The 15,302-nt window shown below is 51.0% G+C and overlaps 1 protein-coding gene across 1 annotated transcript in view; it reads left to right on the plus strand.

Moving 5' to 3' along the window:
• Nucleotides 1–15,302, plus strand: part of LOC120035658 (xylosyltransferase 1-like) — a gene marked incomplete at its 5' end in the record, with an annotated part of 68,396 nt that overhangs the window by 28,129 nt on the left and 24,965 nt on the right. Inside the window, 2 exons of the mRNA XM_038982233.1 lie at nucleotides 13,391–13,607; nucleotides 13,890–14,066. Of these exons, the coding sequence (XP_038838161.1) occupies nucleotides 13,391–13,607; nucleotides 13,890–14,066 (394 nt within the window). The remainder of the gene's footprint in view (nucleotides 1–13,390; nucleotides 13,608–13,889; nucleotides 14,067–15,302) is intronic.

Raw genomic sequence — 15,302 nt, forward strand, 5'->3', positions numbered from 1 at the left:
AACCCTTTCCAGCTTTATGCAAGTCAACAATTATTAATCTTAGGTCTTCTGAGATATCTTTAGTTCGAGGCATGGTTCACATCAGGCAATGCTTCTTGTGAATAGCAAACTCAAATTTTGTGAGTGTTTTTTATAGGGCAGGGCAGCTCTAACCAACATCTCCAATCTCGTCTCATTGATTGGACTCCAGGCTATGTAACGATTGTCTAGTTCTTCCTCCTCCTCGGACGAGGAGAGGAGAGATGTAACGCTCTGAGTGTCGGGAGGTGCGAAGTCAGACGCAGGAACAGCAGAGCTTCAATATGTTGAGTCTTTTAATACTCAACTTGCAAACACAATGTCCAACACGGACGTACTGGGTGTCACACACAACGGTCCAACGACACGATAAACAAACCCAGTCCACAATAATAACATCCACTCCCGAAATCCAAAAGCCACAATGAAACAATCCCGCACAAAGAAGCGTACGGGCTGGCTGACTAATAAAGCCACACTAATTAACAATTAACTGAACACAGGTGATACAAATAAACACATAAGGAGGGGGAGGAAAAAGAGTCAGTGGCAGCTAGTAGGCCGGTGACGACGACCGCCGAGCGCCACCCGAACGGGAAGGAGAGCCTGCCTCGGTTGAAGTCGTGACAGTACCCCCCCTCTGACGCGCGGCTCCCGCAGCGCGCCGACACCGGCCTCGAGGTCGACCCGGAGGACGAGGCGCGGGGCGATCCGGATGGAGGCGATGGAAATCCCTTAACATAGATGGATCCAAAATGTCCTCCACCGGTACCCAGCACCTCTCCTCCGGACCGTACCCCTCCCAGTCCACGAGGTACTGCAGGCCCCTCACCCGGCGTCTCGAGTCCAGAATGGCCCGTATCGTGTACGCCGGGGACCCCTCGATGTCCAGAGGGGGGGGAGGGACCTCCGGCACCTCACCGTCCTGCAGGGGACCAGCTACCACCGGCCTGAGGAGAGACACATGAAACGAGGGGTTAATACGATAATAGGAAGGGAGTTTTAATCGATAACACACCTCGTTTATTCTCCTCAGGACTTTGAAGGGCCCTACACACTGCGGCCTCAGCTTCCGGCAGGGCAAGCGGAGGGGTAGGTTTCGGGTCGAGAGCCAGACCCTTTCCCCCGGTACAAACACGGGAGCCTCACTGCGGTGGCGGTCAGCGCTCCTCTTCTGCCTCCTAGTAGCTTGTTGAAGGGACTCCTGGACGGCCCTCCAGGTCTCTTTGGAGCGCTGTACCCACTCCTCCACCGCAGGAGCCTCGGTCTGGCTCGGATGCCATGGTGCCAGGACCGGCTGGTACCCCAACACACACTGAAAGGGGGACACATTAGTAGAGGAGTGGCGTAGTGAGTTCTGGGCCATCTCGGCCCAGGGAATGTATCTCACCCACTCCCCTGGCCGGTCCTGGCAATAGGACCGCAGAAACCTACCCACCTCCTGGTTCACTCTCTCCACCTGCCCATTACTCTCGGGGTGAAAACCGGAAGTCAAGCTGACCGTGACCCCCAGACGCTCCATGAACGCCCTCCATACTCGGGACGTGAACTGGGGGCCCCGATCAGAAACGATGTCCTCCGGCACCCCGTAGTGCCGGAAGACGTGAGTGAATAAGGCCTCCGCAGTCTGTAGGGCAGTAGGGATACCGGGCAACGGGAGGAGACGGCAGGACTTAGAAAACCGATCCACAATTACCAGAACCGTAGTGTTTCCCTGAGAAGGGGGAAGATCGGTCAGGAAGTCCACGGACAGATGAGACCATGGCCGTTGTGGAACGGGGAGGGGTTGCAACTTCCCTCTAGGAAGGTGCCTAGGAGCCTTACTCTGAGCGCATACCGAACAGGAGGAGACATAAACCCTAACGTTCCGAGCTAAGGTAGGCCACCAATACCTTCCCCGAAGGCTCCCCACTGTCCTCGTCACCCCAGGGTGACCCGAGGAGGGTAGGACATGAGCCCACCGAATCAGTCGGTCCCGAACACCAAGCGGTACGTACTTACGGCCCGCCGGGCACTGAGGAGGCGCGGGTTCCGCCCGTAACGCCCGCTCGATGTCCGAGTCCACCTCCCATACCACTGGCGCTATCAGCCTCGAGGCGGGGATGATGGGAGTGGGCTCGGTGGTCCTATCCTCCGTGTCGTAAAGGCGAGACAGTGCGTCAGCCTTTACGTTTTGGGAACCGGGTCTGTAGGACAACGTGAACCTAAACCGGGTGAAAAACATGGCCCACCTTGCCTGACGCGGGTTCAGTCTCCGAGCTGCCCGAATATACTCCAGATTCTGGTGGTCGGTCCAGATGAGAAAAGGGTGCTTAGCCCCCTCAAGCCAGTGTCTCCACACCTTCAGAGCCCTGACCACCGCTAACAACTCCCGATCCCCCACATCATAGTTACGCTCCGCTGCACTGAGCTTACTAGAGAAGAAAGCGCAGGGGCGGAGTTTTGGTGGCGTACCCGAGCGCTGTGATAGCACGGCACCCACCCCAGCCTCGGACGCGTCCACCTCCACTATGAATGCTAAAGAGGGATCCGGATGCGCCAACACGGGAGCATCCGTGAACAGAGCCTTCAACCTGTTGAAAGCTCCGTCCGCCGCCGCTGACCACCGCAACCGCACCGGGCCCCCCTTTAGCAGTGAGGTAATGGGAGCCGCTACCTGACCAAAACCCCGGATAAATCTCCGGTAGTAGTTGGCAAAACCCAAAAACCGCTGCACCTCTTTCACCGTGGTTGGAGTCGGCCAATTACGCACGGCCTTTATGCGGTCACTCTCCACCACCACCCCCGAGGTGGAAATGCGATAACCCAGGAAGGAGACGGCTTGTTTGGAGAACACACACTTCTCAGCCTTGACGTATAGGTCATGCTCCAGCAGTCTGCCAAGCACTTTGCGCACCAGAGATACATGCGCGGCTTGAGTAGTTGAGTAGATCAGAATGTCATCGATATACACAACTACCCCCTGCACGTGCAGGTCCCTGAGAATGTCGTCTACAAAGGATTGGAAAACAGCTGGAGCATTCTTTAACCCATACGGCATGACGCAGTACTCATAGTGGCCCGATGTGGTACTAAATGCGGTTTTCCACTCGTCTCCTTTCCGAATACGCACCAGACTGTACGCGCTCCTGAGGTCCAGTTTTGTAAAGAACTGCGCTCCGTGAAATGATTCCACCGCCGAAGCGATGAGAGGTAGTGGGTAACTAAACCCCACTGTGATGGCATTTAGACCTCTATAATCAATACACGGACGCAAACCTCCCTCCTTCTTCTTCACAAAAAAGAAACTCGAGGAGACGGGTGAGATGGAGGGCCGAATGTACCCCTGTCCCAGAGACTCCGCGATATATGTCTCCATAGCCAACGTCTCCTCTTGGGACAAAGGGTACACGTGACTCTTGGGAAGCGCAGCGTTAACCTGGAGATCTATCGCACAATCCCTACCCGGTCGATGTGGTGGTAATTTCGTCGCTTTCTTTTTACAGAAAGCGATTGCCAAATCGGCATACTCGGGGGGAATGCGCACCGTGGAACCCTGGTCTGGACTCTCCACCGACGTGGCACCAATGGAAACTCCCAGACACCTTCCAGAACACTCCTCTGACCACCCCTGGAGAACCCCCTGTCTCCACGAAATACTGGGATTGTGCCGGGCCAACCAGGGAATACCCAGCACCACTGGAAACGCAGGCGAATCAATAATAAAGAGACTGATACGTTCCCTATGATTCCCCTGCGTCACCATGTCCAGGGGAACTGTGGCCTCCCTGACCACCCCTGACCCTAATGGCCGGCTATCTAGGGAGTGCACGGGAAAGGGAGAATCTATCGGCACAAGCGGAACGCCCAACTCTCGGGCGAGTCCGCGATCCATAAAGTTCCCAGCTGCACCTGAATCGACTAGTGCCCTATGCTGGGAAGAGGGGAAAAAATCAAGGAAAAAAATTGAGACAAACATGTGACCGACAGGGGGTTCTGAGTGAGTTTGGTGCTGACTCACCTGGGGTGATCGAGAAGCGTTCCGCCTGACATCTCGACTCCCAGACAGACCCCCCCAGCACCGATCGGCCGTGTGTCCTCTCCGACCACAGCTGGTGCAGGGGAGGCCTCCTCCTCCGATACCCCTAGGCGCGGCCCCTCCCAACTCCATCGGGATGGGAGCCGGGGCGCTGGGTGGTGGAACGCACAGGACCCTCTCCGAACGCCCGCGGGCAGCCAGCAGATTGTCCAGTCGGATGGACATGTCGATAAGCTCATCTAAAGACAGAGCGATGTCCCGACACGCTAGCTCCCTGCGGACGTCCTCCCGGAGACTACACCGGTAGTGGTCAATAAGGGCCCTGTCGTTCCACCCTGATCCCGCGGCCAAGGTCCGGAACTCCAGCGCGAAATCCTGTGCGCTCCTCTTCTCCTGCCTGAGATGAAATAGTCTCTCACCCGCCGCTCGGCCCTCTGGGGGGTGGTCAAACACGACACGAAAACGACGGGTAAACTCCGGGTAGTGCTCCTTCGCTGAGTCCGGGCCATTCCAGACTGCGTTGGCCCACTCCAGAGCACGACCCGTTAGGCAGGAGACGAGGACACTCACCCTCTCCGCTCCCGAGGGAGTGGGGCGAACAGTGGCCAGGTATAGCTCCAGCTGGAGTAAGAACCCCTGGCACCCTGCCGCCGCTCCATCATAATCCCTCGGGAGCGTAAGACGGAGCGCGCTGGAGCCGGGGGATGGAGAGTCCTGAGGAAGGGGAGCCGAAGGTGGAGAGAGGAGCCCACTCCTCTCCCATCGCTCCATTCTCTCCATCATCTGGTCCATGGCTGATCCGATCCGATGGAGGACGGTGGTGTGGTGGAGAACCCGTTCCTCCATCGATGGGAGAGGGTTGGCTGCTGCTCCTGCTGACTCCATTTTCTGGTGCGGGATTCTGTAACGCTCTGAGTGTCGGGAGGTGCGAAGTCAGATGCAGGAACAGCAGAGCTTCAATATGTTGAGTCTTTTAATACTCAACTTGCAAACACAATGTCCAACACGGACGTACTGGGTGTCACACACAACGGTCCAACGACACGATAAACAAACCCAGTCCACAATAATAACATCCACTCCCGAAATCCAAAAGCCACAATGAAACAATCCCGCACAAAGAAGCGTACGGGCTGGCTGACTAATAAAGCCACACTAATTAACAATTAACTGAACACAGGTGATACAAATAAACACATAAGGAGGGGGAGGAAAAAGAGTCAGTGGCAGCTAGTAGGCCGGTGACGACGACCGCCGAGCGCCACCCGAACGGGAACGAGAGCCTGCCTCGGTTGAAGTCGTGACAAGAGAAGGATCGGAGGACCAAAATGCAGCGGGTTGTGAATACATAATGATTTATTTACAGACGAAAACGAAAACACGAAAAAACACTTGAATAAACTACAAAACAAATAACGACGTAGACTGACCTAAAACATGAGAACTTACATATAACATGAAGAACGCACGAACAGGTACAGACTACAACTAACGAACGAACAAACCGAAACAGTCCCGTGTGGTGCGCAGACACAGACACGGAAGACAATCACCCACAAACAAACAATGTGAAACAACCTACCTATATATGGTTCTCAATCAGAGGAAAACGTAAACCACCTGCCTCTGATTGAGAGCCATACAAGGTCAATTAACACTGACACTTAACATAGATACACAAAACATAGAATGCCCACCCCAACTCACGTCCTGACCAACTAAACACATACAAAAATAACAGAAACCAGGTCAGGAACGTGACAGAACCCCCCCCCTCAAGGTGCGAACTCCGGACGCACCACCAAAAGTCTAGGGGAGGGTCTGGGTGGGCATCTGTCCACGGTGGCGGCTCAGGCTCTGGGCGTGGTTCCCATCCCACCATAATAAATCCCCGCTTCTTTATCCCCCTCACAATGACCACCCTCCAAATAACCCCACCTAAATTAAGGGGCATCACCAGGATAAGGAGCAGCACCGGAATGAGGGGCAACACCAGAATGAGGGGCAACACCAGAATGAGGGGCAACACCAGAATGAGGGGCAACACCAGAATGAGGGGCAACACCAGAATGACTGGCGGATCCTGGCTGGCTGGCTCTGGCGGATCCTGGCTGGCTGGCTCTGGCGGATCCTGGCTGGCTGGCTCTGGCGGATCCTGGCTGGCTGGCTCTGGCGGATCCTGGCTGGCTGGCTCTGGCGGATCCTGGCTGGATGATGGCTTAATGCTGGATGACGGCTCTGGCTGGTCATGGCTGGATGACGGCTCTGGCTGGTCATGGCTCGCTGACGGCTCTGGCTGGTCATGGCTCGCTGACGGCTCTGGCTGATCCTGTCTGGCGGAAGGCTCTGGCTGATCCTGTCTGGCGGAAGGCTCTGGCTGATCCTGTCTGGCGGAAGGCTTTGGCTGCTCCTGTCTGGCGGAAGGCTTTGGCTGCTCCTGTCTGGCGGAAGGCTCTGGCGGCTCCTGTCGGGCGGAAGGCTCTAGCGGCTCCTGTCTGGCGGAAGGCTCTAGCGGCTCCTGTCTGGCGGACGGCTCTGTAGGCTCATGGCAGACGGGCGGCTTTGCAGGCTCATGGCAGACGGGCGGCTTTGAAGGCTCAGTACCGACGGGCGGCTTTGAAGGCTCAATACAGACGGGCAGTTCAGGCTGCGCTTGGCAGACGGACCGTTCAGACGGCGTTGGGCAGACGGACAGTTCAGGCGCCGTTGGGCAGACGGGCAGTTCAGGCGCCGCTGGGCAGACGGCAGACTCTGGCCCGGCTGAGACGCACTGTAGGCCTGGTGCGTGGTACCGGAACTGGAGGTACCGGGCTAAAGACACGCACCTTCAGGCTAGTGCGGGGAACAACAACAGGGCACACTGGACTCTCGATGCGCACTATAGGCCTGGTGCGTGGTACCGGAACTGGAGGTACCGGGCTGAGGGCACGCACATCAGGGCGAGTACGGGGAGAAGGAACAGTGCGTACAGGGTTCTGGAGACGCCCTGGAAGCCTGGTGCGTGGTACCGGAACTGGAGGTACCGGGCTAAAGACACGCACCTTCAGGCTAGTGCGGGGAACAACAACAGGGCACACTGGACTCTCGATGCGCACTATAGGCCTGGTGCGTGGTACCGGAACTGGAGGTACCGGGCTGAGGGCACGCACATCAGGGCGAGTACGGGGAGAAGGAACAGTGCGTACAGGGTTCTGGAGACGCCCTGGAAGCCTGGTGCGTGGTGCCGGAACTGGAGGTACCGGGCTAAGGACACGCACCTTCAGGCTAGTGCGGGGAACAACAACAGGGCACACTGGACTCTCGATGCGCACTATAGGCCTGGTGCGTGGTACCGGAACTGGAGGTACCGGGCTGAGGGCACGCACCTCAGGGCGAGTGCGGGGAGAAGGAACAGTGCGTACAGGGCTCTGGAGACGCACAGGAGGCTTGGTGCGTGGTGCCGGGACTGGAGGCACTGGGCTGGAGACACGCACCATAGGGCTAGTGCGTGGAGGAGGAACAGGGCTCTGGAGACGCACTGGAAGCCTGGTGCGTGGTGTAGGCACTGGTGGTACTGAGCTGGAGCGGGGAGGTGGCGCCGGAAATACCGGACCGTGCAGGCGTACTGGCTCCCTTGAGCACTGAGCCTGCCCAACCTTACCTGGTTGCGGGGAGGTGGAATAACCCGCACCGGGCTATGTAGGCGAACCGGGGACACCATGCGTAAGGCTGGTGCCATGTAAGCCGGCCCGAGGAGACGTACTGGTGGCCAGATATGTAGGGCCGGCTTCATGACATCCGGCTCAATACTCAATCTGGCCCGGCCGATACGAGGAGCTGGTATGTACCGCACCGGGCTGTGCACACGTACAGGAGACACCATGCGCTCTACTGCGTAACATGGTGTCTGCCCGTACTCTCGCTCTCCACGGTAAGTACAGGGAGTGGGCGCAGGTCTCCTACCTGACTTCGCCACTCTCCCTTCTAGCCCCCCCCCCAAGAAATTTTTGGGGTTTACTCACAGGCTTCCAGCCACGTCTCCTAGCTGCCTCCTCAAACCACCGCTCCTGGGCTTTAGCTGCCTCCCTCTCTTCCCGAGAGCGGCGATTCTCTCCTGCCTTAGCCCAGGGTCCTTCTCCATTCAATATCTCCTCCCATGTCCACGAATCCTGGTTTCGCTGTAGCGCTCTCCCACACCGCTTGGTCTTTGGTTGGTGGGTGATTCTGTAACGATTGTCTAGTTCTTCCTCCTCCTCGGACGAGGAGAGGAGAGAAGGATCGGAGGACCAAAATGCAGCGGGTTGTGAATACATAATGATTTATTTACAGACGAAAACGAAAACACGAAAAAACACTTGAATAAACTACAAAACAAATAACGACGTAGACTGACCTAAAACATGAGAACTTACATATAACATGAAGAACGCACGAACAGGTACAGACTACAACTAACGAACGAACAAACCGAAACAGTCCCGTGTGGTGCGCAGACACAGACACGGAAGACAATCACCCACAAACAAACAATGTGAAACAACCTACCTATATATGGTTCTCAATCAGAGGAAAACGTAAACCACCTGCCTCTGATTGAGAGCCATACAAGGTCAATTAACACTGACACTTAACATAGATACACAAAACATAGAATGCCCACCCCAACTCACGTCCTGACCAACTAAACACATACAAAAATAACAGAAACCAGGTCAGGAACGTGACAGGCTAGCTGACTCCTGACTCCAATTAGCTTTTGGAGAAGTCATTAGCCTAGGGGTTCACATACTTTTTCCAACCTACGCTGTGTATGTTTAAATTATGTATTCAATATAGACAAGAAAAATACAATAATTTGTGTGTTATTAGTTTAAGCACACTATGTTTGTCTATTGTTGTGACTCAGATGAAGATCAGATCAAATTTGATGACCAATTTATGCAGAAATACAGATAATTCCAAAGGGTTCACATACTTTTCCTTCCCACACTTTTCCTTCCCACTGTAGCTGTTTCTATAGGAATCAAATGGTGATGTATACAGACTATACAAGTTTGTTTCTGTGGTGGATAGCAGCTGGCTTTAAGACCTTCAAGGACTTAGGGAAACAGTCCGTTTGACCTGAACTTGACACCTACTGCAACACTTGGTGCTTCACATGAGTCACACGTTGTTAGTGTGAGGGAAACATGTATAGGATGTTATTCTCTCCCTATGCTCTCTCAAAGCTACTAGGAGGGTATACTGAGTGTACACCGTGAAGGGAAATTGGTGAACATCGAACATACAATCATGTTTTCCAAGCAGAACATATACTAACCACTAGGCTATATGGAACTTTGTTTGTAAGTGTTGATAAACATGTCACCACATGTTTTGTTCAGTTTGTATGCATTTCTGTAAACAGCAGCAGTGATAGGTTAGATTATAAAAACATTTTTTGCCCTTGTTTTCTCCCAGTCTCTGGAAAAAGGTTAAATAAAGGACAAATTAAGCAACAATAAGTGTATATAGTTGAGTGTAACATACGTTTATATAAATCAAATCAAGTTAGTGGTTTTGTGTAAAAGAAACCAACTTAACCATGTTTGTGTGGTTGTGTGTTTGTGGTCGCTATAGGTTTAACCATGTTTGTGGTCGCTATAGGTTTAACCATGTTTGTGTGGTAGTGTGTTTGTGGTCGCTGTAGGTTTAACCATGTTTGTGTGGTTGTGTTTGTGGTCGCTATAGGTTTAACCATGTTTGTGTGGTAGTGTGTTTGTGGTCGCTGTAGGTTTAACCATGTTTGTGTGGTTGTGTGTTTGTGGTCGCTGTAGGTTTAACCATGTTTGTGTGGTTGTGTTTGTGGTCGCTGTAGGTTTAACCATGTTTGTGTGGTAGTGTGTTTGTGGTCGCTGTAGGTTTAACCATGTTTGTGTGGTAGTGTGTTTGTGGTCGCTGTAGGTTTAACCATGTTTGTGTGGTTGTGTGTTTGTGGTCGCTATAGGTTTAACCATGTTTGTGTGGTTGTGTGTTTGTGGTCGCTGTAGGTTTAACCATGTTTGTGTGGTTGTGTGTTTGTGGTCACTATAGGTTTAACCATGTTTGTGTGGTTGTGTGTTTGTGGTCGCTGTAGGTTTAACCATGTTTGTGTGGTTGTGTGTTTGTGGTCACTATAGGTTTAACCATGTTTGTGTGGTTGTGTGTTTGTGGTCGCTGTAGGTTTAACCATGTTTGTGGTCGCTGTAGGTTTAACCATGTTTGTGTGGTTGTGTTTGTGGTCACTATAGGTTTAACCATGTTTGTGTGGTTGTGTGTTTGTGGTCGCTGTAGGTTTAACCATGTTTGTGTGGTTGTGTGTTTGTGGTCACTATAGGTTTAACCATGTTTGTGTGGTTGTGTGTTTGTGGTCGCTGTAGGTTTAACCATGTTTGTGTGGTTGTGTGTTTGTGGTCACTATAGGTTTAACCATGTTTGTGTGGTTGTGTGTTTGTGGTCGCTGTAGGTTTAACCATGTTTGTGGTCGCTGTAGGTTTAACCATGTTTGTGTGGTTGTGTTTGTGGTCGCTATAGGTTTAACCATGTTTGTGGTCGCTATAGGTTTAACCATGTTTGTGTGGTTGTGTGTTTGTGGTCGCTGTAGGTTTAACCATGTTTGTGTGGTTGTGTGTTTGTGGTCGCTATAGGTTTAACCATGTTTGTGTGGTTGTGTGTTTGTGGTCGCTGTAGGTTTAACCATGTTTGTGTGGTTGTGTGTTTGTGGTCACTATAGGTTCAACCATGTTTGTGTGGTTGTGTGTTTGTGGTCGCTGTAGGTTTAACCATGTTTGTGTGGTTGTGTTTGTGGTCGCTATAGGTTTAACCATGTTTGTGTGGTTGTGTGTTTGTGGTCGCTGTAGGTTTAACCATGTTTGTGTGGTTGTGTTTGTGGTCGCTATAGGTTTAACCATGTTTGTGGTCGCTATAGGTTTAACCATGTTTGTGTGGTTGTGTGTTTGTGGTCACTATAGGTTTAACCATGTTTGTGTGGTTGTGTGTTTGTGGTCGCTATAGGTTTAACCATGTTTGTGTGGTTGTGTGTTTGTGGTCGCTATAGGTTTAACCATGTTTGTGTGGTTGTCTGTTTGTGGTCGCTGTAGGTTTAACCATGTTTGTGTGGTTGTCTGTTTGTGGTCGCTGTAGGTTTAACCATGTTTGTGTGGTTGTCTGTTTGTGGTCGCTGTAGGTTTAACCATGTTTGTGTGGTTGTCTGTTTGTGGTCGCTATAGGTTTAACCATGTTTGTGGTCACTATAGGTTTAACCATGTTTGTGTGGTTGTGTGTTTGTGGTCGCTATAGGTTTAACCATGTTTGTGTGGTTGTGTGTTTGTGGTCGCTATAGGTTTAACCATGTTTGTGTGGTTGTCTGTTTGTGGTCGCTATAGGTTTAACCATGTTTGTGTGGTTGTGTGTTTGTGGTCGCTATAGGTTTAACCATGTTTGTGTGGTTGTCTGTTTGTGGTCGCTATAGGTTTAACCATGTTTGTGTGGTTGTGTGTTTGTGGTCGCTGTAGGTTTAACCATGTTTGTGTGGTTGTGTTTGTGGTCGCTGTAGGTTTAACCATGTTTGTGTGGTTGTGTGTTTGTGGTCGCTGTAGGTTTAACCATGTTTGTGTGGTTGTGTGATTGTGGTCGCTGTAGGTTTAACCATGTTTGTGTGGTTGTGTGTTTGTGGTCGCTATAGGTTTAACCATGTTTGTGTGGTTGTGTGTTTGTGGTCGCTATAGGTTTAACCATGTTTGTGTGGTTGTGTTTGTGGTCGCTATAGGTTTAACCATGTTTGTGTGGTTGTATGTTTGTGGTCGCTATAGGTTTAACCATGTTTGTGTGGTTGTGTGTTTGTGGTCGCTGTAGGTTTAACCATGTTTGTGTGGTTGTGTGTTTGTGGTCGCTGTAGGTTTAACCATGTTTGTGTGGTTGTGTGTTTGTGGTCGCTATAGGTTTAACCATGTTTGTGGTCGCTGTAGGTTTAACCATGTTTGTGTGGTTGTGTTTGTGGTCGCTGTAGGTTTAACCATGTTTGTGTGGTTGTGTGTTTGTGGTCGCTATAGGTTCAACCATGTTTGTGTGGTTGTGTGTTTGTGGTCGCTGTAGGTTTAACCATGTTTGTGTGGTTGTGTGTTTGTGGTCGCTATAGGTTTAACCATGTTTGTGTGGTTGTGTGTTTGTGGTCGCTATAGGTTTAACCATGTTTGTGTGGTTGTGTGTTTGTGGTCGCTATAGGTTTAACCATGTTTGTGTGGTTGTGTGTTTGTGGTCGCTATAGGTTTAACCATGTTTGTGTGGTTGTGTGTTTGTGGTCACTATAGGTTTAACCATGTTTGTGTGGTTGTGTGTTTGTGGTCGCTGTAGGTTTAACCATGTTTGTGGTCGCTATAGGTTTAACCATGTTTGTGGTCGCTATAGGTTTAACCATGTTTGTGTGGTTGTGTGTTTGTGGTCGCTATAGGTTTAACCATGTTTGTGGTCGCTGTAGGTTTAACCATGTTTGTGTGGTTGTGTGTTTGTGGTCGCTGTAGGTTTAACCATGTTTGTGGTCGCTATAGGTTTAACCATGTTTGTGTGGTTGTGTGTTTGTGGTCGCTGTAGGTTTAACCATGTTTGTGTGGTTGTGTTTGTGGTCGCTGTAGGTTTAACCATGTTTGTGTGGTTGTGTGTTTGTGGTCGCTATAGGTTTAACCATGTTTGTGTGGTTGTGTGTTTGTGGTCGCTATAGGTTTAACCATGTTTGTGTGGTTGTGTGTTTGTGGTCGCTGTAGGTTTAACCATGTTTGTGTGGTTGTGTGTTTGTGGTCGCTGTAGGTTTAACCATGTTTGTGTGGTTGTCTGTTTGTGGTCGCTATAGGTTTAACCATGTTTGTGTGGTTGTGTGTTTGTGGTCACTATAGGTTTAACCATGTTTGTGTGGTTGTGTGTTTGTGGTCGCTATAGGTTTAACCATGTTTGTGTGGTTGTGTGTTTGTGGTCGCTGTAGGTTTAACCATGTTTGTGTGGTTGTGTGTTTGTGGTCGCTGTAGGTTTAACCAGGTTTGTGGTCGCTATAGGTTTAACCATGTTTGTGGTCGCTATAGGTTTAACCATGTTTGTGTGGTTGTGTGTTTGTGGTCGCTGTAGGTTTAACCATGTTTGTGTGGTTGTGTTTGTGGTCGCTGTAGGTTTAACCATGTTTGTGTGGTTGTGTGTTTGTGGTCGCTATAGGTTTAACCATGTTTGTGTGGTTGTGTGTTTGTGGTCGCTATAGGTTTAACCATGTTTGTGTGGTTGTGTGTTTGTGGTCGCTATAGGTTTAACCATGTTTGTGTGGTTGTGTGTTTGTGGTCGCTATAGGTTTAACCATGTGTGTTTTTGGTCAACCAGGTTTATCCGCAAACAAGGTCTGGACCGGCTTTTCTTTGAGTGCGACACCCACATGTGGCGACTTGGCGACCGCAAAATCCCAGAAGGCATTTCTGTGGACGGCGGTTCTGATTGGTTCCTGCTCAATCGTCCGTTCGTGGAGTACGTTATAAACTCCCAAGATGACCTGGTCACCAACATGAAGCGCTTCTATACCTACACACTGCTGCCCGCCGAGGTAAGAACGCACACGCTGCGCAGTATGCACACAAACACACACACACACCCACATACAACTATATACTTCTGCTCGCTGAGGTATGCACACCTACACACACACCTACACACACACCGACACACAGCAGTCCTAAGGACACTACGTAAGGGCTTGGAGGAGATGGTTTGAGGAACAGGAGATGTTTGTGGTTAAGTGTTCCAGGTGTCCACGTCATCCTTCATTCTCCTCTCCTCGGCCTACACTACACTTCACCCACTCTCTCTCTTCTCTCTCTCTCCTCAGTCGTTCTTCCACACGGTGCTGGAGAACAGTGCTCACTGTGAGAGCATGGTGGACAACAACCTGCGCATCACCAACTGGAACAGGAAGCTGGGCTGTAAGTGTCAGTACAAACACATAGTGGACTGGTGCGGCTGCTCCCCCAACGACTTCAAACCTGCCGACTTCCACCGCTTCCAGGTGAGACATGGTATCATACACACGCACACACACACACACACGCACGCACATGCACACACACACGCACATGCACACATGTACGTACATGTACACACACAAAACATATACACACACATAAAAATACAGTATAAACACACACATCTCTCTTTCACATATGTCTCTCTCTCTCTCACACACACGCACACACACACACACACGCACACACACACACACACACACACACACACACACACACACACACACGCATACTTTTCTCTCTCAAACACACACACTTGAATACATCCAAAGTCATAGTGCTGACCTAACTAGTCTCTATGCCAGCTTGCTGCCCTCTGCCTAGTCTACTGTCTGGCCCTGTTGGCTGCCAACCCTAATGCCAACCCTGACTCTGACTCTCTGGCTCTCCCTTGGAATTCTGGCATGACTGGAGCACACTGACAGTATTATTACAGTATAAAATGCCTAGGAACAGTGTGTGCGTGTGATTCATTACAGTATACAGAACACACTGGGCACAGTGCAGACCTCCTACCTCCTACCAGTCAGTCCACTGTATTAATAGGACTTAATTAATATCCTATCAAGTGTGGGTTTTCCACGCTCAGTAGGCTCTAGTATAGACTGACAGAGAGGCTATATTTAGGCTAGAAGCTGCTCATGATTCAGAATTTACTGAGGAGGACTGTGTAGTGTCCAGTACTGGACACGTATCTAGTTCTATCTGTGGTATAGGAGTGGGTGTCTAGTGTTCCTATTAATGGTTATGTGTGGTGTGGAGGAGTCCTCTTAATAAGTCTGTGGGGGTGTTGTGTTGCTTCGGTGAAGAAACGGACAGATCTGTGAGAAGGAAGAAAAAGAAGAGGAGAGAAAGAAAGACAGGACGGAGGAGATGAGGTGGAGAAGGTCTCACCTGTTACAGACAACAGAGAGAACCTTTCATAGCTAGATCGTGTACCTCGCCGCCGTCTTTCCACCCTCTGATTTCCCTCACCTGATGAACTGTACCTGTGAAAGTTGGGTTAATAAATCGTGTGAGGGGGCGTGAGAACCGCCGCCAAGTTCCACAGTTGCTGCCCTGGTGCGAGAATGTCACCGGTTGCCAGATAAGCAATGGGTTGCCAGGTCTGGGCCCAATGGGCCGTCATTATCTCTCACACTAGGAATGTACAGCGGGAGGAGATGAGGGTGAATAGTTTCCCCTCCCTGTCTGAGGTGTATGGAACTGAAAGGACTGGC

Source organism: Salvelinus namaycush, unplaced genomic scaffold, assembly GCF_016432855.1.
Source record: "Salvelinus namaycush isolate Seneca unplaced genomic scaffold, SaNama_1.0 Scaffold1081, whole genome shotgun sequence".
NCBI lineage: Eukaryota > Metazoa > Chordata > Actinopteri > Salmoniformes > Salmonidae > Salvelinus > Salvelinus namaycush.